General features: G+C 65.2%; 1 protein-coding gene across 1 annotated transcript in view; it reads left to right on the top strand.

Moving 5' to 3' along the window:
* Positions 1-22,903, top strand: part of SND1 (staphylococcal nuclease and tudor domain containing 1) — a 91,142-nt gene that overhangs the window by 60,953 nt on the left and 7,286 nt on the right. The window contains exons 13-15 of the mRNA XM_040545188.1: positions 8,183-8,293; positions 12,532-12,604; positions 18,001-18,142. Of these exons, the coding sequence (XP_040401122.1) occupies positions 8,183-8,293; positions 12,532-12,604; positions 18,001-18,142 (326 nt within the window). The remainder of the gene's footprint in view (positions 1-8,182; positions 8,294-12,531; positions 12,605-18,000; positions 18,143-22,903) is intronic.

Below are 22,903 nucleotides of genomic sequence, written 5' to 3' on the forward strand. Positions count from 1 at the left end.
TCAGCCAGAGGCTGCCCCCCTCATTGCCAGCCCATCCTCCACCCCACCCCAGCACCATTTCGTGCCCCAGGCCCCTTTGGTGGCTTCCCTGCCCCAGGGGTACGGGGGGCCCTGCTCCTCTGCCCCTCCTCTCAGCGGGGTGGTTCTGGGGCAGTTCACGCGCCCGGCTGGCAGCGGACGGGAGCCGTGTGGGGATGATTTGTCATAGGCCGTTTCCTCCTTTTTTTTTTTTTTTTTTTTTTTTTTTTTTTTCCCTGTAGCAGCTATTTTGGAAAGCCACCAAAGTGCTGCAGCTCTGCTCCTTTTTTTTTCACGTTAATCCGAGGTCTGTGAGAGCCGAGCAGCGCGCGCTGCGCGGGGGAAGCGTAGCCGTGCACGCGGGAGCTGCACCGCGTCCCGTCGCCCCGTTACGCCCCGGTGAAGGCACCCGCCGGTGACCTTCGCCTGCGCTTGTCTCTCGGGGGGGTGAATTCCTCTCCGGGGCAGGGGGCTCGCTGGTGGGGCTGCCGGGCCAGATCCTGAGCGCCTGCGCCCCCCCGGCAAGGCTGCCCCGTCCCCTCTGTGCCTCCGTTTGCTGCTGGGGGCTTCGGGCGCTCCCCGTGCCCCCGTCCCCGTGCACTGGGGTGGGAAGCAGGCTCGGGGGGGGCCCAAGCCCTGGGCTGTGCTCAGCGCTGGGTGCTCAGATCCATCCCTCCCGCTGGCTTCGTTACCTGGGTTGCAGCGCTGGGAGAGGAGGCTGTCAGCAGATGGGGCTGCTTGGGGGGGCAGCAGTGTTTGGGGGGGGGGTCAGCGGCCGGGGCAGCCCCTGGGGGCGCAGGGAGGCTCTGCAGCACCAGGCGAACCGGGTGAATAGGGCTCCCCCTTCCAGCAGCAGCTCGCCCCGCGCTGCCGCCTGCTCTCAGCGTCTCCAGCTGCAAATTGCCTCCCGAAAGCTCCCGAGCCCTGTCTGGGGAGTGAGCCTGACGGGAATTTTCAGGGCCAGTGGTCGGGGTGCCTTCATCGGCACAATCAGGCGTCGGCGGGGTGAGCCGAGCGAGCAGCGAGCATCCTGCTGCCAGCACCCCGCCGCCAGCACCCCGCCGCCAGCACCCCGCCGCAGCGTGCCGACGTGCCGGGGCCGGTCCTGCCTCGCCCCGAGCGGTGCCGGGTGCTCTGCCCCGCGTGCTGGTCGCTGCGTGGGTGTAACAGAGCGGGGTCTGTGCCGCCGGCCCGCGCCGCGCCGCGGATGGAGCGGGGAAGAAAGCCTGGCTTGTGCGCCTGGCAGCCGGGCTGGGCTCAGCCTGCTTGGCAGTCGGAGCACGCCGCCGGTGGGGCACGGCCGCTCTCTCGGGATGGGAACCGGGGAGGGTTGCTGATGGCTGCCTCGTTTCTGGGGGCTTCGGCTCCCTCGTTTCTGTGCCGCTGCTGTTCATGCAGGTGGCCCCACGGCAGTGGAGAACAGCGGGAGGAGAGGGGGCAGGGAGGGGTGGAGGGCAATGGCTCCCTGCCCCGAGCATCTCCTCTCCGTGGGGTCAGCTCTGCCCAGGGCAGCAGGGAGATGCTGCTCCGGGCAGCCCTGGAGGGGGCCGGCATGCAGCCAGCCCCTGCTTCTAGCTCCAAGTTGGGCCACACGTCCCCCTGCCCTGGAGCACAAAGCTGGCCCCGCTGCCCATGTCCCTGCCTGTGTCCCTGCCCCCATCCCTGCCAGCATCCCTTCCCGCATCCCTGCCCAGTTCCCTGCCTGCATCCCTGCTCACATCCCTGCCTGCTTTCCTGCCCCCATCCTTGCCTGCATCCCTGCCCATGTCCCTGCCCACACCCTTTTTCATATCCCTGCTCACATCCCTTACCACATCCCTGCCCACGTCCCCACCCCAGCCCCACTGCTCTCCCCAGCACGTTTCCTGCAGGCAGGCTCCGTCCTGGTGGCTCTGGCCACCCTCGGTGCGTTCACCTCGCTGCCCAGCTCTTGTTCTCCCGCTGCCAGGGCAGAGCTTTGTGCCCTGCAGCAGCACCACTGCGCTGACCCCCACCAAGGGGCCACGGCTGGTGGCGATGGCAGCGGCTGGGAGAGGGGGAGCGCCGCGGGCACCGCTTGTGCCCGTCCTGGTGCTCGAGCAGTGCCCATCCCACAGCACCCCATGACATCCCACAGCATCCTGTAGCATCCCACAACATCCCACGAGTATTCTGCACCACCCTGCCGCATCCTGCCACATCCCACGGCATCCCGTGACACTCAGCAGCATCTTGCCGCATCCCACAGCATCCCGTGGCATCCCACAGCATTCCACAGCATCAGTTGGCATCCCACATCATCCCACATCATCCCGTGACATTCAGCAGCAGCCCACCAGTGTCCTGCGGCATCCCCCAGCATCCCATGACGCTCAGCTCTATTCTGCCACATCCCACAGCATCCCACGACATCCCGCGGCATTCTGCAGCATCCCACCACATCCCACACATCCCACAACATCCCGCAGCATCCTCCAACATCCCGCAGCATCTCGTGACATTCAGGACTGAATCTGAAGGTCCCAGGACCAGGGTGCTGCGTACCAGGGCAGCCTGGGTGCAGGTGGTGAGCTCAGGGGCTGGCTGCAGTCGCTGCTCTCGTGGCGCTTTCACCGTTTGCTGCAGGCAGCTGGGGCGGGGGGCACAGCCTGGAGCCCGCAGGAGGGGCTTCGGCGGGTGGAAGGCGCCTTTGAGCCAACTTGGGCTGGATTTTCTGGGGAAAACTGCGAAATGAGTTCCGCGCTGCTGGGGAGCGTGGGGGGAGGCTTGCAAACGGCCCTTCTCCCCTCCACCGTGCTCTGAGTGGCAAAAACTGTATTTCACGGCCTAATGAGATTTTTCCACAGCAAACAGCTTTTCATCTGTGTTCCCATATTCCCGTTCTTTAATCTGGGCTTAGCGGGGGGAAGCATCTTCCCTCTGCGCCCCGGCTCCCGCTCCGCTCCAGAGGCTGCTGTTGGAGGCGGGGGCTGTGCTGGGCCCCCCCGGGAGCAGGGCTGCGGCACGGCACCGCGCTCACAGCCGGGGGGGTCTTCCGCAAGCCGGATCGCTGCGCCCCCTTTCCTCGGCTGCTTCTGGGCTGAGCCCTCCTGTGCGGGCTGCCCTGAGCCCCCGGGGGACTGGGCGGTGGTGGCGGGTCTGGCTGCGGTAGCAGCGTGCGCCCACGGCATCGCAGCCATCCCCGCGCCCACGGCACCGCTGCAGCGTACCCATGGTGGTGGGTGCAACCACTGCAGTGCACCCACTGCATTGCAGGCACCAGAGCGCACCCAGCGCCGTGCACCCACTGCAGTGCAAATATCGGAGCGCTCCCATTGCTGTGCACCCATCGCCATGCACCCACTGCATTGCACCATTTAGTGCAACTGCTACGGAGCACCCATTGAGCTGCACCCATCGCAGTGCGCCCACGGCACTGCACCCACTGCAGCACCCATCGCGGTGCCCACGCCGAGCCTCCCTGGGTGCCCAGCACACGGCCTGCACCCCGCCACCTGCCCCGGCAGCACTGGGGTCCCCAAATCCCAAGGTCAGCTTACAGCTGCAAAGCGTGACAGAGCCTGGGGCACGCCAGCGCGGGCGGTTTGCTTTGCATTCGAGCCGCGCGAGCCCCTGGCCATGCTGGGGTGCTCGCAGGGAGGGGTTTCCGTGCCGTTACCCATTGAGGGGGTGCTGTGCCAGGGGTGCCCGTGTGAGGCAGCGGGGCCGGGGGGGCGTTCACCCCGAGTCCCCGGCAGCAGCTGCCAGCACTCTGCTCTCCGTTGCGCAGCCACGTGCGCAGCGCGTTCGGTACCTGCGTGGGCCGCGGTGCCAGGGTAAAGCTGGGCTCGCGCCCAAGCTCCGTGTAGGTCTTTGCAGCCGCTGGAAAGGGACCAGATTTCGCTGCTGCCTCGCAAGCTGCTCCCTCCTACGGGGAGGAGGTGGCTGCGGTCTTGTCCCCGGGAGCCACGAGGATGCCGGTGCCGGGCCGAGGGCTGGCAGAGCTCCTGGCGCTGGGTGGGGAGCGGGGGGGCCACGAGCGCGGGGACTTGGAGCGAAGCCACTCGTGCCGTTCAGCAGGGCAACCCTGGGGCACTGTCCCCGAGTCCCCCCTGCCTCGCGGTGCCCTCTGGGTGTCGTGCGCTCATCCTGGAGATGAAAGCTCTCACCAGGACGGTCGGTCCTGCAGGGCAGCTGGGGGCAATGTCCCTGTCCCTGCACGTGCCACGGCTCCCGGGGGGATGCTGCTCGCCCTCACACCTGGGTTTAGGAAGGATGTGCCGCTGGCATGTGGCCCTGGGGAGGAGGAGAGGCTCCCACAGGCTCCCGCTGGCGTGCACGGGGCTGGGGTGTGAGTGCTGAGCCAGGACAGGCTGCGCCCCCGCGTGATGCGCACAGAACCATTGAACATCCCGGCTTGGAAGGGAGCTGCAAGGAGCATCCCGTCCAGCTCCCGGCTCTACACAGGACCCCCCATAACCAAGCCGTGTGTCTGAGAGCGTTGGCCAAGTGCTTTGGGGTTTGCCAAATGCCACCGGGGGGTGCGGGACCCCTGGGGTCGCAGCAGGATCGGGGCCAGGCACCCGTTGGCTTCGCGGTGCTGGTGGCTGCTGGTGGCGCATCCTCCTCCTCGGAGCGTTGATTCCGGCCTAAAATCCTACAGGGGGAACCCAAAGTTGTTTAACCGCAGGCGTGGGATCGGCCCCAGGCTGGTGCCAGCGGGTGGTCCCGCAGGTGGGCAGGGCGCCTGGGACCCCACGGCCCTCCCGGTTTGATCAGAAATCTGCAGGGGTACGTGACACTTAAAAACCTCATCCTCGCTTAATTTAGCCGAAGTTTCCCAAGAAATTCCCATTGGCGTTGCCCTGAGGTTGCTCCTGGCTGCCCTGCGAGGAGGATGAGGAGAGGACGAAGGCGCAGCTCTGGGCTCGCTGCTCGGAGGCCCGGATAACCCACTCCAGAACGAGGATTCGTTTCCTTCTAACCAGGCTGTGATGTATTAACGTAGCTCCGGTTGCAGAGGTGGTTTAACATGAGATTTTTAATGATCCCTCCATTAATCCTGGTATTCTGGGATTTAATGCTCGCTGCCCTCTGACCGGTAGAAGTGATGAAAACTTTGATTTCGTGCACATTGGGTGCTTCTGGAGTCCGGCACCAGGAGCTGCAGCTCGTCCTCTGAGTGCAGGGGATTAAAGGCTGGGGACGGGGCAGGGCTGGCCGGGAGTGGGATCCGCAGGACCCCTTTGGGGTTTGGGGTGCAGGGGGGCCAAGGCAGGGTCTGGGGGTTTCCCCCAGCCTCGTGCTTGCTCCCAGGGGGTTTCAGCTCGGCTGGCTGCGGGCTCAGCCCCCCGGGAGTGATTGCAAGCACGGCGTCGCGCAGGGAGTCCATCGGCTCGCGGCGGGTTCACGTTTCTGTGGGGAAAGGTGACAACAGCCAGCACTGGCCCCTTTGGGTGTCCCCAGGCCAACATTTGCTCCAGGTGCCTCCGTCCCATGCTGCAGAGCCCACTGGGGACACAAAAGCAGCGCGGCCGCGCTCCCCACGCAGCCCCAGCCTTTAGGACTGCTCCTTTAGGACCCGGCAGCGCGGTGGGAGCAAACGCCGGCAATCGTGCTTGTCTTCTAAAGAGCCATAACCACGCTATTGCTGAATAAATGAAGCCATCAAGCAGAGGTGGCAACAAGATTACAACACTTCACAAGTGCTGGGGGCAGAATAAAATTGTCCGTTTAGTGAGCAGACGGAGCGCTCGCTATCGCGCTTGTTTCCTGATGCTTTCCGTGCTGGGTTTTAATCTCCTTCCCTCCCCTCTGCCCAGACCTTCCCCCGCTCCCTGCTCTCTTCCCAGATCGGGGCTGGGGGTGCTGGGAGCTGCCCAGGGCTGTGTGGAGCTGGGTGTCTGCTCTGGGGGCTGCAGACGGGGGCTCACGGGACCCCCAGCCCGGATCCAGGCAGGCTGTGCAGATGGGAACCCCAGCGCCGGGCTGGGGACACGGGACAAGGAGCTGTGTCCCGGTGGGTTGTGACCTGTCCTGCCCGGTGCTGGTGGCAATTGCCACTGGGGGCTTCTCCCTGCAGTGAGTGGGGTTGAGGATGTGCTGCTGCCATGTGCAGATGTGCTGCAGCCCCCTGGCAGGGCAGCCCTCCCCAGCACACCGGTGCCGTGCCGTGGGCATCTCCCCCGTGCGGAGCGTCCTGGGGTCCCGCATCCCTGGCCGTGCACCCAGCAGTGTGCGGTGCTGCGGGGCTGGGGGGAGCCACCTGCACCCGTACAGTGCGTGGGGAGGATGAGGACGGGGGCAGCACGGTCCCCTCCTGTCCCTGCCAGCCCCTCGGGGCCGGACGGGAGGGCAGGGAAAGAGCCCGGCCGGTGCGCAGGTGCTGCCGGGCTCCCCGGCTGGTGGATGGCGGTGCCCACGCTGCTCGTGCCTTGCGGCCTGGCGGGGCGGTGCAGTACGAGCTCTCGCACGTGAGCTTCTCCCCTCGCACACTCCGGTCCTGGCCGCGTGCCTCGGCCCCGCCGTGGGGCCGCCCGCTCGGCTCCGCGCCCTGCCTGGGGCGCCAGCTGTCAGCGGCCCCGCGCGCCTCTCGCTGCCGCTCGCTCTGTGCTGCGACAGGCGTCAGCTGCCACCCACCTCCCGCATCTCCTCGCTGCCGTGGCTCGGCTGCAGATGGCTGGCTTGCTGCAAAAGCTGTCCCCATCGGAGCTCGCCTGGGGGGACTCCCTCCGGCAGCAGCCTCGTGGCTGCCGGAGGCGGCTGCAGGTCTGCGCGTGAGCGCAGCGCTCCCTGGCACGGTGCCGGCGGCCCCGAGCTCACCCGCGGCACGTGCCGGTGGTGCGGGGCCGGGCAGCGTGCTGGGCACCGGTTCCTGTCGGCTCCCTGCCCGCCGGCTGGGTGCAGCCACCCGCAGGTGCCCAGAGGCAGAGCCCTGGGAGGCTTCCTGCCGGAGGAGCAGAGCAGGGGGTACCTGGGGCTGAGCACCAGCACTGCCAACCCCAGGTTCCTCGGTGCTGGTGCCCTGCAGCGTGTCTCCGTGGTCCCACAGGGCCGTGATTCCCATCCCGTCACCACCCCAAAGCCCGAAATCCCCCAGGGGTCGGGGGTGCAGGGGCAGAGCAGGGCCGGTGCCACCAGCCCTGCGCTCGCCTCCCCCCGGCACAGCCTGGCGTCCGCTCAAAATAGCTCTAGGTGCTTATTCCTGGTTGCTTGGCATTTCGAGAGCTACCTTTGCAGCTGCCTCCTGCTGCAGCTTATTTCCTCGTTTACGAATGCTTAGCTTTTTTTCCCCTGCTCCGAGGCGAGACCTATTTTCGGCTGCCGGTGATGGCTCAGCCCAGCCCCCCCAGGGGCAGGGGGGTGCTCCCAGGACGTGCAGCCCGACAAGGGCCCCCGTGCACACGCACACTCATCCATACGTTGTTTTAAAGTGGTGAATTAGCAGTCCATGCCCTGCATATGTAATTGGAGGAGAATTACAGATGCACTCAGCGAAGTAGAATTTATGAATTTGTTTAAAGCGGCAGAAGGTAATGGCAGCCAATTTACTGCGCCGCCGCGGCGTGCGGCGTCGGTTGGCAGGCAGCCCTCGAACCCATCCCGCGTCGACCTCTCCTCTCCTCTCCTCCCCAGCGAGGGGATGGTGGGGGAAGTCATCGGGAGGACCACGGGCAGGCTCCTGCCTGGCAGCGCTGACAGTTCTCCAAAAAGACGGGCGGCTGCGGCGGGGTTGGGGACGGCGGGCAGCCATGCCGTGAGACGTCCCTGCAGGGACGGGCAGTGTCCCGTGCTGGTGGTGGAGGCGTGTGGCCATCCCCAGACAGCATCCCCAGGACACGAAACCATCCCATGGGTGGTCCCTGCTGGCCCTGGTCACTGTCAGACACGTCCCCCTCATCATGTGGGCAAACGGGAGCGGGGTGCCCACTCTGTCACTACGCTTGGGGTGCTGCTGCGCCCAGGGCACGCCTGGTGCAGGGGTTTTTGGGGTGCTCACGGGAGCGCAGGCTGGGCTGCTGCACGCTCGTGCACACCCCCGAGCAGCAGGAGTGCCCATTAGTCGTTACACGGTGCTGCAAACACCTTCCCTTGGCCAGCAGCCCGAAACTGGAGGGGGTCTTCTCTTCCTTCCCCCGGTGGGTCCGGTGCCGTGCATGGGGTCCCTGTGCCGGTGCTGAGCCCCCCTCTCTCTTCTGCCTTGCAGCAACATCGCCGAAGCGCTGGTGAGCAAAGGCCTGGCCACCGTCATCCGCTACCGGCAAGACGACGACCAAAGATCCTCTCACTACGATGAGCTCTTGGCCGCAGAGGCTCGGTGAGTGCCGCTGGAGCTCGGCCGCGCCGGGTGGCGGTGCCGCGGGCACGGCTGGCTCCCTTCCCAGCTCTGCTTCCCCCTTCGTGGCGCTCCCTGCCCTTCAGCAGCCTTCACCCCGCACTCAGCCCTGGCTCTGCGAGCTCTGCCCCCAGCCCCGTGGAGCCGAAGCCCCCCCACCCCACCCCGTTACAGCCCCCTCCATCGCAGCCCGCGCGGTGCTGGCGCGGCAGCCGGGCTCGGCGCTGGCGGAGGGCCAGGCGCGCTCTGAGTCAGTGGGAGCCGGCGCAGCGCATGTGGAATCTCCGTGCTAATGCTGCAACTCCCAGGAGGCAGATTAAAGAAGATAACATTTTTAAAAAAACGCCCCGGGGGGGGTCGTTGGAGCCTCACGGCCTGTTGTGCTGGGAGCACGGGGCCGGGCGCAGGGTTCCGGGGGCCCCGCACAGCTCCTGGGGCAGCGAGCCCACCGAGCGCTGCCGCAGCCGCCCAGCCCCAGCCTGGCTGCGGGAGAAGTAATTGCATTTAAGCCGTATGACGTCTGAGCAGATCCAGAGGACTTCAGACACATTCTGGCCTCCCGTAATTAGGTTGAGGTTATCGTGGTGAGAAAAATGTGTGTGGCTGCTCCCTGCGCCGTGTCCTCGACAGAGGCAGCAGAAGTGCTGATGCAGGCTGGGGCTCGCTGCCGGCCCTGGTCGGCCCGCTGCGGGGAGCGGGGCGCTGCGTGCGCTGGGGTGCGCGGCCAGGTGTGGCATCCACATGTGTGTGCTCCAGATGTGTGTGTGTCATCCAGCTGTGTGTGTCGTCCAGATGTGTGTCGTCCAGGTGTGCACGGTCTGGAAAAGTCATCCAGATGTGTGCCATCCAGATGTGTGTGTCCTCCAGATGTGCGTGGTCCAGGTGTGTGCAGTCCAGGCGTGCCATCCAGCTGAGCGTGTGCCAGGCGTGCCCGGTCTGGGTGTACACCATTGAGGTGTGCTCGATCCCAGCTTATTTGATCCATGGTCCAGATGTACACACTCTGGGCTTGTGTGGTCCAGCTGCGCACCATCCAGTTGTGCACCATCCAGCTGTGCACGGTCCAGCTGCGTACCATGCAGCTGTGCACCATCCATCAGCACTTGTTCCAGGTGTGCACGGCCCATCAGCACTTGTTCCAGGTGTGCACGGTCCAGATGTGCCTGCTCCAGCTGTGCTCGGTCCCGGCGTGCACGGCCCAGGCGTGCGATGTCCAGCTGCGCTCTGTCCTGCCCCACTTCATCCTGGTGCCACCTGCGTGGGGCTGGGTCCCTGAGCCACCCCCAGTTCCCCCCGTGCCCCCGCGGTGCCTGGCCTGGCCCCGGTTGCTCTCCAGCAGGATTTCAGCTCCTCCTCGGCAGCAGCTCCAGCCGCAGCTGCCGGCGCGGTGCCGCCAGCAGGGGCGAGCAGCGTTGAGGGGGCTGCGCAGTGGTTTCTGCCAGCCCGCCGTGCAATACGGTGACGGGCTCTGCTGCAAGCCTCCTCTCACCGGGGGGGGTGGGGGGCTGCTACCAGGCCCCGGCTCGCCCTCCCGCAGCCCCCCCGCATGGTGCAGGCGGCTGTGATCCGCGGCCAGCAGCTCGCTTGTGGCCTAATTGCGGCACGATGGGGATGTGCCTTGTAGAGCGGATGTGCCTGGCATGAAAGACGCGTCTCGGAGCGCTCCGGCACCGAGCCTGCAGCGTGCTCCAGGCTCCGAACCCGGCCCAGGAGGTGTTGGGGGGCCGGGGCCTCCGAGTGAGCAGGGCTTGGAGCAGGGATCAGCTCAGAGCAGGGATGAGCTCGGAGCGCCGCTCGCTTCGGTGGAGGTTGCTCGGGGCTTGTAAAAATGCTTCCGACTTCTCGGCTTGTTAGCAAAGCCTGGAGTTGGGTCTGCCCAGGCTGAGCTGCTGGAGCCTGCTCTGCCCTTCTTGGGGTATTTGGGAAGGGGGTGATCAGTGTCCCGCTCCCACCAGATTTTGGGGGATTGTGGACATCGCTCTGCACCCCGCAGCATCCCCTGGCAATGCCTACAGTCACAGAAACTCTGCAAACAGCTGCTGAATAAATCCTGTCCCCCTCCTCCGGGAGCACTCTGCTCCCCAAGGTGTGGTTTTCATCCATCCCTGCTCCAAAGCAGGTGTGCGGGGGCTGCACGTCCCCTTCCCCGCCCCGAGCCCCCTCGGGAGGGTTTCCTTGGGCCCTCTGGGAGCTGGCGGTGGTGGCCCTGGGGACACAGAGCTTGAGCAGGAGGGGACATCATGGCACATCCCTGCCCCGAGGGGGCTGCATCCCCGGCTGCCCTTGCTGGGCTTTATGGAGTTTGTTTGACTTTGTCCCTCTTCTAAAGCTGGGGAAGGAGCTGCTTCCCTGTAGAAAAAAGCTGATTCTTCCCGAGCCACTTATCCCTGGATGCAGCGCTGAGCAGGGAGGGGTGTCTCGAAGCAGGGAGGGGGAGAGGAAGAAATCCGTTCGCTGATTTAACAGGTTGGCTTCTTCCAGACAGCTCCGCGAGTGATACAGCTCAGCAAATTGATTGCTGTACAAAGCCTCAGCAGGGCCTTTGAGTTTTCTCCCCTTGTATTTTTATTATCATCACTGTCCACTCCGAGCGAATTCGTGCCTCTTGCCTGGGAGCAGCTATGAAGTCGCTGGCGGGCGGCTGCGCAACGAGGCGCTGCGACGCCCGCAGGCGGGGGCTGCGTAGGGTTCCCTGCTCGAGTTATGGGAAGGATGGGCACGGAGCAGCTTTATCTATGGGGATAAAGCGTGGAGGAAGGTGCAGCCACCAGCCTGCCAGCCACGCTCCCCTCGCACAGGGACGTGCACGGTGCAGGAGCGCCGGCTCTGCCAGGGAAGCCCCAGCTTGGGGGTGAGCCCGAAGCACTGAGGGGGCTGCAAACCGGAGCTGTGGGCGCGGCGAGAGCTGGTTTCCAGCCGGATTTGCCCTGCCTGCTGCCAACAGCCATCATCCCAGACTAAAAACATCCCCGACCCCAAAACGCCAGGTTTGGAGCTCATGTGCTGGCGCCGGTCGGCACCGCGCCGCTCTGAAAGGCAGGGCAGCATCTCCAGGTGTGCTTTCTGCTGCATGCACCTGGAAAATAAACGCGGCCTTTGCAGGCTGGAAAAGGACAGAGCTGTCAGGGGAAGGAGCCGTCGGCGTCTGTAATGAACCTGCGCTGCCCTTCCACCTGCCGCCGCGCTGCCGCCCTGCCTGTGCCGCGCCGGCAGCCGCATCTGGGGGCACCGCTGCTGCTCCTGCATGTGGCGATAAGCCCGACAGCAGAACCACATCGGGGTCCCCTCGGGGCCCTGGGGCAGCTGCGCCTGCCGTCCCCTGGGCTGTGCAGTGCCCGACCGGCTCTGGCTGCATTTCGAGCTTGCCTTTGGCTTCTGAGGAGAAGGAGCCGGGGATGCTGATGGGTGAGAAACGCAGCACGAGGCGGCACGGTGCGCACGCAGCCCAGAAAGGCAGCCGGACCCTGCCCCCCCTACCCACTCCGTGATGCCCCGGCTTTGCAGCTTGACCCCGACCTCCCTCACTGCGGTTTTGGGTGCCTCTGCCTCGTGGGTGCTGCCGCGTTACCTCCTCCCCGCTGCAGTCGCTGCTCCTGTATTCATAAGGGATGCGCTTCCTCGGCGGCCGGAGCCACCAAGAGCCCTGCGCCCCCGTTTCCCCATGCCTCACGTGCAGGATCCCGGCTGTCGGGGTTTGGGGATGGAAAACGCGGGTGTGGGGCTCGCAGGGAGCTCCAGGGGCCAGCACCAGCTTTAGTGCCCCGCTCGTTTCCCAGCCGTCCACAGGTGCCACGAGCGGTATCGCTGCATTCAGGCTGTTTCCTGAATGCAGTTGGTTAACGTGGAAGGAACGTGCTTCCTTTAGTACTGGAGCATTCGCTGCATATTTTGCATTTAAAATGATTAGTGCGATTAAGAGCTGAAAGAAACAGGTATTAACTCTGGCTCGGGCTGGGGCGCTCTCCTTCCCGTCCCTTCCCCACTATATGTGGGGAGCAAAGCCATGAAATTTGGTGACGGGGACGCGTGCTCCCCCCGACCAGGTGGGTGCTGGGCCCAGGTGGGCTGCTGGATGCTGCTAATTGGGATTAGAGGCTAACGAGCTGCCGCTCTGCAGGCACGGCGTGCTGCCATGTGGGGACAGTGGTAGCACTGGGGGACAGCGTGTCACCCCCTCTCCGTGCCAGGCGCTGATGGCATGTGCCACCTCTCTTTTGCAGGGCCATCAAGAACGGCAAGGGGCTGCACAGCAAGAAGGAGGTGCCCATTCACCGGGTGGCCGACATCTCCGGGGTAAGGACCCTGCTCTCACAAAGCAGATTTCCCCTGGGGTTTCTTCTCTCCGTGGGGAGGTCTCGCCCCCTGCCCCGTGCTGGGGTGGCTGCGGGCTGGGTCTGGCTCCATGCACGGCCACAGGAGCATCCCCGGAGCTCCGCTCCCAGCTGGGGGTGTCCGTGCGTCCTGCGTTTGGTGCCCAGCCCTTGAGATGGTTCTCGGTGTCCTCGGCGGGCAGGAGCTCTGTCCCGGGGATGCCAAGCCGCTGTGCCCCCACTGCCACTTACACCAGCCCCCTCTTTCCCTGTGTCTCTTGGGGCCCCCGGCAGCGTCTGTAGCTCCGCAGCGACGGAGGCACTGCGACGGGTGAGCACAGGGACGCGGGTGCGGGGATGTCCCCGCTCCGAGCTGTGCCGGGCGCACGAAGCCCCCGGGTTGTTAGCGGCCCCGCAACTCAATCAGGGAGGCGAGCAAAACGGCTGGTTCCGGCCGGCAGGCGGAGGGGGAGGGCCCCCGCAAACAAAATTAGGGTAATACATCACCGCTTTTATGAAGATTTGTTAATCTTTTTTAATCTTTAATAGTTTTCTGTAAATTGATCCCACTCCGAGTTAGGCGAGTGTCAGCAGTTGTGCGGCATGATGAATGCGGGTGTGCACTGAACTGACAGGGTGTGCTTTAGCACTGCCAAAATAATTTAATGGGAATTAGCGTCGGCGCTCCCCTCCCGCTGCCCGGGCTCGGGAGGGGCCCCGCTCGCTCCGGCTGCAGGCAGGATGATGCTCAGGCAGCGCGCGGGGATTTCAGGGTTTTTTCAATGTAGGTCACCCGCGGCCCCGGCTCCCTCCTCGCACCGGTGCGGGCGTCCGTGAGCGCAGGCGTTTGCTGTTCATCCTGTGCATGCCACGTGGGGCTGAGCCACCGGTGGGTGGTCGTGTTAGGGTGAGCAGGGATGTCCGGAGGGGCTGCAGGTGGGGCCCCAACAGTGGCCCCGCAGTGCTGCTGCCCCATCTCGGTGCCGTGCGTAATGCAGCGGTGCAGCACCGGCACCGTGTCCCGCTCCGTGCCGCTGCCCCAGGGGGCTCGGCCCCATCCCCGTGCCGTGGAGCTGCTGCGTCCCGGCTCCGCTTTGCCCTGGCTCCCAGCACGAGGCTCACGGGAACTCATTTGGCCACATGCTGCCGGGAGGCTGCCGGATTTCACCCAGTTCCCACAGCTCCAGCCCGTGCTCCTCCTGCTGGGAAATGCCCTTTCCCCATCGGGTTGCGGCCACCCTGGTGTCCCCCGGCCCCCATGTCCCGGAGCAGGGGAGGGGAGGGCTCTGAGCGCACCCCAGGGGCGCACCCCATCCTCCTGAAGCAGCCTCCCTCCAGATGAGCCCGCGGTGCTGCAGGCTGCACGGAAAGCAAAGGCAAAAGGCAAAAAGAAAAAAAAAAAGCGAAGAGGGAAATGCAGCAGCGATGATAATGCCGCCTCGCCCACGCTCGCCTCTGCGGTGGCCTCCTTTGCAGTCCCGCTGCTGGGCGAGGTTTGCTGCTCCCCGGCCTCGGAGACCCCCGACTGCTCTGGACAGCAGGGAACATCCCGACGTCTGTCCATCCGTCTGTCCTTCCCCAGGCTGGCGCTGCTGGCTTGCTTCTTCAGCAAGGAGAAATGGCGTTGGCCGGGCGCATCGGCGTTCCCATCGCTGGCACCCAAAGTCAGCGGGGTGCAGCCGCTTTTCCAAAAATCCCCCGAGCGCCCCGCGAGCTGATCCCACGGCTCCGACCTCCGCAGCCCCGCGGGAAGGACGCAGCCCCCCCGCTGCCACCCCAGCCACCTCCCGCCTGGTCCTGCCCGGGGACATTTCAGGGGCTCGGCGTGTGGGGATCTGCTCGGGCAGCCCCTCTTCCTCATCCTCCCTCTTCCTCGTCCTCCCCTCCGTGCAGCGGGGAGAGGCCGGCGCTCCTTCCTCCCGCTTCCCGGCATCCTGCCGGGCCCATGGGCGCCTCAAAGCAGCGCGGTTCTGCTCCGGAGCAGCTCGCTAAATAATTCAGATGGTGTAAGACAAACCTGCGCCAGCTCGCCTCCCCCGTTACACTGCGCGCGCACCGGCACGGGCACGAGGGCGAGCGTGCGGCCGCCTGAAAGCCTCCCGTCCTTGGGCAGAGTCCTTGAATAATTTTGCATAATTGGCAGCGCTTCACATAAAAGTGGAGTTACGAGAATATTTTTCCTTGCTGTATTTATGCATAATTTTCCTTCAATTCCCAGCTAATTAAACGCTTGAAGCGTTAAAATAATAGTGGGGATTGGGGGGGGGCGGCACCTGCCCTGGGGGCTGAGCGGGGCTGGGGTCCCTGCTCCGTGGGGAGGGGGCAAAAGGTGCGGGATGGGGGTGACACCCTCGGTGGCTTCCCAGGGGGGGCTTTCACCCCAGGGGGGGGTGCACGGAGTCAGCTGGGGGGGGCCGTGCCCTGGAAGAGCCTCTTCCTCCCCAGGGACACTGAAGGGAGCCTCAGGCACCGGCTCAGTGGCAGGGGACGGATCCTGCCCGGCTCTGGTGCCATCGCTGCCCTTCCCCATCCGAATTTGTGCCGAGCTGCCCAGTGTCCGCAGCGCCGCGGGTCGGGGGCTGCGGGGTTTTGGGGCTGGGAGCCCTGACCCCATGCAGCTCCCGGGCCTGACCATGGGGTCTGCTGCCCGGGGGGGTCCCGGAGGGGCTGCAGGAGCAGGAGGGGGCGTTGGCAGAGCCAAGCTGGCCCTGGCCCAGCCTGTGCGATGTGGTATTTGGGAGAGGGGAGTGGGGCAGCTTGGGATAGCTCAGAGCGAGCACAGGACCAGTGCGCAGGGTGCAGGGGGTGGCTCCAGGTGCAGGGAGAGGATGGGATTTAGGAAGGATGGGATTTAGGAAGGATGGAATTTAGGGGCTGAGACTGGACCGTGGGGCTCAGAAAGCAATCTTTGCTCATTTAGGTGTCCTGGGGGGTGTTGTGGGTGCACCCCCCCTCCCCTGGAAGCTGCTCCCCAGCTGCAGCGCCCGGCTGCAGCTGCCCCCGAGGCTCCTACAAGGTCCCGCCGGCGGAGGGGCCGGCGGCGCGGGATGCTCCGTCCGTGTCCGTTCCTCCCGCCTTCCTCCTGCAAAGGACGCGCGGCGTGTCCTTCAGCGCGCAGCCACCGGCTGGGCTGGGCGGCCGCGAGCTCTGCAGCAGCTGCTCCCGTCCCAAAGGCCGCCAGCCGCGGCGTCACGCGCCCGCTGCCGCCACCGTGCCGGGCTGGTGTGCGGAGCCGGGGAGCCGGAGCCGCCCCGAGCACTCCCAAAATTCACTCCCGGGGATCGCTGCCAGCCCTGGCACAGCCTCGCCTTCCGGATGAGGGACGGATCCAGCCCTGCTCGTGGTGCTGGCTGCTTGGCCACGGACACGGGCGTCCCACGGCAGCGCTTGTCCCACACGGCAGCACTGGCGGTTTCCTTCCCATGGGTGCTGTTGCTCCAGGTGCCCGTGCCAGGAGGCTCAGATGTGTCCTGGGTCTCCTTTTCCTGTCCCGGCTGTGGCGTGCACCTTGGTGCCCTCGCTGCCTCCACTCGGTGTTTTCAGGACCCATCTCCCCAGTCAGATTCCCCGCTCCTGTCCCACTGCATTGCAAGGCAGCGGCACACGGAGGGCAATGGTGGAGGAGGAGCACCGCGGTGCAGGACGGGACCTCGGTACCCCCAGCATTCGGTGCTGCCTCCGTGTGTCCATGGTGCAGGAGGGGAGCTCGGTTTGGCGCTGCAGCCCCGTGCCTGAACCTGGTGCCGTGGGCAGCCCAAGCCCCACCACGGCCGTTTTGGTGAACGAGGGATCGGGAGCAGCTCAGAGGAGCACGGCGCAGCTCCAAGCAGCGCAGATCCCCCTGCGCTGGTGGAACCCCAGGACCGACCGGCCTCTCCCCGCTGTCCTGGCACGCCGGGGACCGAGCCGTTACCTGTCACTCCCGTGCCGCCCGCCTCCGCAGCCGGCGTGCCTCGCCGCGCGGTGATTGCCGCTCCCCACTTATTATTCCACATTAACCACCAGCGCCTGCACGCCTCTTCCCTTCTCGCAGAAGAGCTGCTTTGTGTTATGCAAAATCCTTGTGGATTTTTAAGGTCATCCTCGAGCACGTTTGAACACCGCTGCGCCCCACAGATGCTGGCAGCGGCAGGCGCGTGATGCCAGTCCGCAGCATCCTCGCTACCACGCTCTTCCTCACCACCGCGCTCTTCCTCGCTGCCCCACTGCCCTCCCCGGGGCACGGGGGCTTCCCCACCTGGCACCTGTGGGACGGACCTGCCGGTGGGCTCCTTCACGCGGCTCGTTTTTCCCTCAGCTAATCAAATCGTGACTGCATAGTGATTACCGCTAATTAGTAGCCTTCATTAGCAGCTCCCATTTTAGATTTGCATATGTTAGACCTAAGTGGTTAACATGGGGTAATGTGGTTTTCCTTTGCGTGCAGATTGCACTTACATGTGTTGCATTAACTTCTTGGCTGCACATCTGCTGAACGCCCTCCCCGGACCTGTTCGGTGCCCGTGGCGCACGTGGCGCGGAGCCACCCGGCATCAAGCGCTGCGGCAGCACCGCAGGGGGACCGGGGGGCGTCTCTGCCCCCACTGCCCTGGTGCAGCCCCAGCAGCTGCCACCACGGCCCCGCTCCCCCCGTAGCCCCGAGCCTCCGCTCCGCAGACCCACGTCCCTTCCCTCCCCACGGCGCCACGGTTCAGGCGTGGATGCTGCAGCTGCCAGCACAGCGCCCGGCACGGCCACCTCCGCTGCTGCCGCGCACCGTCCCTCCTTTGGGTCCGGGTTCGACGGGGGAGGCGCGGGGTTTGGGCTGTGGCAAGCTCCCTCCCTTCCCTCCGCAGCTCATTTTTCTAAATTAAGGCCGGAGTGAAATACAAAGCCACCTGGCTGTGTTTTATTTTAGGAGCTGCTTGGCTTTGACTTTTCTTCCCTGGGTGAATAAATCAGGAGCTCGCGGCACGGCGCACCGTGCCTCCGAAACGTGCCGGTGGCGGCGATCTCGGCCGAGGCCACAGCTTCAAAGTGGGGGGGCTCCACGGGCACTGCACCCAAGTTGTGCCTCAGCTGCTCAGCATGGATCCAGCCCTTTTGGTGGACAGGACTGATGGAAGGGGGTCCTAGGAAAGGGGGGCTGCAGGGCGCTCCGTCAGGGATGGGGAAGGATGGGGCAGGATCCGGCCTCCCTCCCCTGCTGATGTTGGGGCCGCGGGTGCCAGCGAGGGAAGGGCGCAGTGTGGGCTGGAAGCCACCCGAGCTGTGCCCACATCCCACATCCCGCTCCCCATCCGGGGTGTGGGGGGGGGTTAAAATGTTGTCCCCAGAGCGCCAGTGCCATGAGGGGGCTGCGGGAGCGGTGCGGCGCGCTGATGCCCCTTCTCTCCCCAGGACACCCAGAAGGCGAAGCAGTTCCTGCCCTTCCTGCAGCGCGCCGGCCGCTCCGAGGCCGTGGTGGAGTACGTCTTCAGCGGCTCCCGCCTGAAGCTCTTCATGCCCAAGGAGACCTGCCTCATCACCTTCCTGCTGGCAGGTGAGGCGCCGCGCCGTGCTGTGCCATGCGAGGAGGGGACGGCTCCGGGGACACGCACGGACCTCCCGAAAGTGCCTCTGCCCCCTGCATCCCGTCCCCTGCTGGTGGGGTGCAGGAGGGTTTAATCAAGCCGGGCAGCGCTAATTGGAGCTGGCCGGAGAGTTGGGTGCTAGAAAGCGGTGCCCCCGGTGTGTTTGTCCCTGGCCTTTCCCCGAGCTCCGCCGGTGCCTGCGCCCATTTGGGGCTGGGATTCGGGAGCTTCCTGCATGTCTCGGCATTGCTGCTGCTCTCTGTCCTGCGTCCCTGGGGTGGCACTCGGGCTCTGCCCGCTGCTGGGGGACAGGGGTGGGGAAGCCGAGGAGAAGCCAAGGGGAAGCCAAAGGGAAGCCAAAGGGAAGCCGTCCTCCACCAGCACCAGGGAGGAGGATGTCAGGAGAGGAGGCTGCAGGGCTGCGGCCACCGGGGTGCGGGACCAGTCCCCGAGGACGGACAGGGATGGGGACGAGCAGCTCTCAGTGGAGCTGAGGCCACCCCGGACGCATCGCCCCAGAGAAGCAGGACTGGGGAGTTGTGGTGCACCAGGAGGAAAGTGCACGTCTTTGTGTACATGCAGTGGTTGTTCCAGTAGGTCCTACAAAAACTGCGGAGCTCCCCCTCCAAAAGGGTCCCGCTTGCGGTGCACGGTGCCACCAGGGCTTAGCCTCCTTCGCTGGAGCATCGCAGCCGTCCTTTGCCCCACAGCCACGCTCCAGGAGCGTTTGGACCTGCCACCTTCCCGGGATGTGGGACAGGGCAGGCGGCAATGTGTGGCCCCAGGAGGAGGTCGAGGAGGTTGAGGAAGATGAGGAGGATGAGGAAGGCCCCGGGGCAGCTCGCGGAGCCCTGGCAGCCCGTGCCGCGTGTTCGCGGTGCTTCCATGGGAGCCGATGTGGGGCGGCTTCGCTCTCAATCCAGTTTCTATGGCAATAACCGCGTATAAAGGATGACCCTGAACGCTGATCGTTCACAACTCGGTTATGAAAAATTCAATAAGCGTATAAATAGATCTTATATGGGGATAACAACACCGCGGCTTCTGTAAGCAACGGCTCCTGCCGCTCCCACCCAAGGGATGTTCCCCTGGGAACGGCGCTGGGACGGTCCCCGGCCATCCCATTGCTCCTGCAGCACGGGAGATGCGCGGGCGCTTGCTGAGCCTGGGCTCCCCCACAGCCGCCCCTTCCTTTCTGCTGGGGCTTCTGAGCACGGTTTGGGAGCAGGAGGGACCGTGGCTGGTCCGGGAGCAGCTCACAGAGCCCCGCACACATGGGCACGGCCCCTGCCTGTGCCCCGGCTCCTTGTCCCCATCCCCTTGGGCCACCCCGCTGCAGGACGTGGCCACCCCAGCGGCCACTGCTGCGCCGCTGCCCTCCGGGGACCAAAAGCCCCACGGCGATGTGATGCGATGCAATGCGATGTGACACGATGCGATGTGACACGATGTGTTGTCACACGACGTGACATGATGTCACACGATGCGCTCCCGGCGGTGGCACGTCCCCGCTGCCATCCGGAGGCCAGCGTCCCCAGCCCCGCTCTGCCAGGGCACAGGATCGGGGCCCCCCGCGCTCCTGGCTGGCTCCTGCCGCGTGGGAAGCGCGTCCTAAACCTGTCCTTCTCCTTGCGCTTGTGCGTATAAATAGTCGCACTGCCTTATTTATAATTAACCATTCTTAAAGTCAGCTGCAAAAGACAGGGAAATGAGACTCCCCCTTGCCTGCGACTGATACATTAAAATTTTAAGAAGCGGTAGAACTCCCACGTGCTCGGGAGGAGGAATTTCTTTATATTTAAATATTTCTCTTGCGGAAGGCTGCCGTCGGGCTCGGCCGCGCTTCGCATGCGGGAATCCCGCCGGCTGCCTCCGAGTGCTCCCCGTGCACTGGGGTCCAGGGAGGGGGCCTGGGACCCTCACTGCTGCTCGCTGCATTGCTGTTCCCTGGAGATTTGTGATTCCCGGCCCTGATGCACGCCCTGGCCTCTTCCTCCTCATGTTGGTGCTGCTGGATGCATGCACGGGGCTGTCACACCCGCCCCACGAGCTCGGCTCCACACCGCTGCAGCAATTAAACCCTTCTCTTGGCGAGGCTGGGGGGCTTCTGTGGGCTGGGGGGGGCATAGCGGTGGGATGCTCGGGATGCTCCCATCCCTTCCTATTGCCATCCTGCACGGCGTTCCTGGCCCCTCTCTGCAGGTCGGGGTGCTCTGGCTTGGTTGGGTGGGTTTTAAATCAAATGGGAGCACGCGGGGGGGGCTGCTCCGGCGGCCGGGCGATGGATGGATGGCTCCGGGGGGAGCACGCTCGCTGCAAGTCATATTTAATCCCCGTTGCTGTGGAGACCGACGGGCTGTCGCCTTGCTGGGGGTGCCCGGGCTCCGAAAAGTTCCCAAAGTCGTGACCCCCCGCCGGCACAGGCGGCCCCGAGCCCCCGCAGGGTCCCCGGAGCCCTGGGGGTGCCGCTGCGCGCAGGGTGCGCCGCTCGCCTCCTGCCGCGGCTGAGTCACCCCGGCCACCTCCCTCGCCACCTCCACTTTGCCCTTCGGCAGACAGCTCAATTAGAGGGCTGGGAATAACGAGCTGGGGGGGGGGGGGAGGGGTGTCACCACCCTGCAAAGCAAGGGGCCGGGCTGGGAGTGAAGGTTTTGGGGTGTTCGGTGCGCGGGGGAGATGTGGCTGCGCTCCGCGGAACAGCAGCCTCTGCGTCTCCCGGGGCGTCCGCGCTGCACGGGATCGTCCTGCGTGGCACAGGGTCACCCCAATTTGCACAGGATCACCCCGTGTCGCATGGGATCACCCCCCGTTGCACAGGACCACCCCAATTGCACAGGATCACCTCAATTTGCACAGGATCACCCCACGCTGCCCATCCCAGAGCCACAGCTGTGCCAGGATCGCGGTGCTGCTGGGAACACTCACGGGCGCTGTGCAAACTGTCCCGGTCCCCTCCCGGCCCTCTCTTGGTCCCCAAGGCACAGGGAATCTGCAGCTCCTCCTCCTCCCCGGTGCCTCTCCGGGGACACTTCCCCAGCTCCAGCTCTCTAATCAACCTGCAAGCATTAATTACAGGCTAAAGAGGCAGGTAGAGTGCCAATTAGCGTGGAAGACAATGCGCCACCTCTGCTGGGGAGGGGACCGGGGGTGTCCCCGGTCGGCGTGGGAGGCTCCGCAGCACCCAGGGGTGGGAGGTGACGACAGGAGGGCCGTGGTGGGAATGGGAATTCCCCAGCAACCGTTGGCACGTGCCGGCACCCGACCACCACGCCTGCTGTGCTTTCCCTGTCCCTTCCACATATTAATTGGAGCTGCGTAATTAGGACTGCTTGGCAGCCTCCTCGCCCTGGCCCACTCCCAGCAGGGGCAGAGGGTCCCCTGTGGCCACCCCTCAAATCCCAAACGGGCGCCCCTCCTCACTCCTGGCTCTGAGAAGTTAAACCTTTACCCTGCGTAAGCCAAACCCGGTTATTGAAGCATCCCCGCCCCTAATGAGCCCCGTGCAGCCCGATCAATTATTCAGCCAAGCAGCTAACGAAAGGCCAGGCGGCTGCGGGGGCTGGCGGCTTCCCAGGCCAGGGATTTCGGCACGGGGTGGGGGTAACGCTGCTGGGGGCTGCAGCGAGCTTGGGGCCAGAGCATGACGCTGCAGGGGCAAAATTCGCTCCCAGCCATGCCACGGGGAGGGTCCGGTGCTGCTGATCCTTCCGTGCACCATCCACGCTTTGACAATTTGTTTTCCGTCCCTGGCTGCCGGCGCGGCACAACCGGGGCGCGGGTCCCAGCACCACAACCAGGGCACTGGTCCCAGCACCACAACTGGGGCGCAGGTCCCAGCATCGCCCCTGGGGCTGCTGCACCGCCCTGGCACGGTGCGGCCGCTGGCTAATTGCCGAAGTAATTGCCTCTCGTAAAATAACGAGAGACGAGGGGCATGGGGCGGCAGCGAGCCAGGGTGGGCTTTCCCCGTGCACACACACTCCTTTTTTTCCCGTTTCCTTCGGTTTTGGCAGGAGCCGCTGCAGGCGCTCTCCCCTCGGCTTGGCGCTGCTGCAGCCCGGTGCTGCCCCGACCCTGCTGCCCGGGGGCGTGGGGTTCGTCCCAGAAACGGGATAAATCCCCGCGTTTCCTCAGCGCCGCCTTCATTTCTTCTTTTTTTTTTTAAAGTCAAATGCAAATGAGCATCATGAAGCGAAGACAGGTCCCCTGTAAATGTGACTTCGGGGATGTTCTCCAGGGAGGCTCATGCCGTCTTCCCAGATAAAATATATACGTCGGCGCGCTATAAATATGTGCAAATACAGAGGCACTAATTTAATCCCGCGCTCCGCTTCCCCAGCGAGACTCCGAAGCCTGACGCTGCCTTCGGGGTGCGGGGGCCCGCGGCAGCGCCAGTGGGAGGGATCCGGGGGGCGGGGGGGGGGGGGGGGGGGGGGGGCACACCCTGAGGCTCCTGCGCCCCGGCATGGCGCTGTCAGCGTGCAGGGGGGCACCGAGGGTCGGGGCCCTAAATTGTGCTGAGGCGACAGCGCGGCGCCGTATTTACGAGGTGGGGTGGGGGTCACGGTGTTTATCTGTGCCGGGGGGCTGAGCCGCAGCCGATGCCCGCCCGGCACGGGTCTCGCCCCACTCAGCAAGCCATCTCCCTCGGGAGCGGCTGTAGCTCACTGGTGATACCACGGGATGCGGGGTCCCCGTCCGGGCGCTGCGGGGTCCCGGGGGCATCTGGA

This window comes from Cygnus olor, chromosome 1, assembly GCF_009769625.2.
Source record: "Cygnus olor isolate bCygOlo1 chromosome 1, bCygOlo1.pri.v2, whole genome shotgun sequence".
Lineage (NCBI taxonomy): Eukaryota > Metazoa > Chordata > Aves > Anseriformes > Anatidae > Cygnus > Cygnus olor.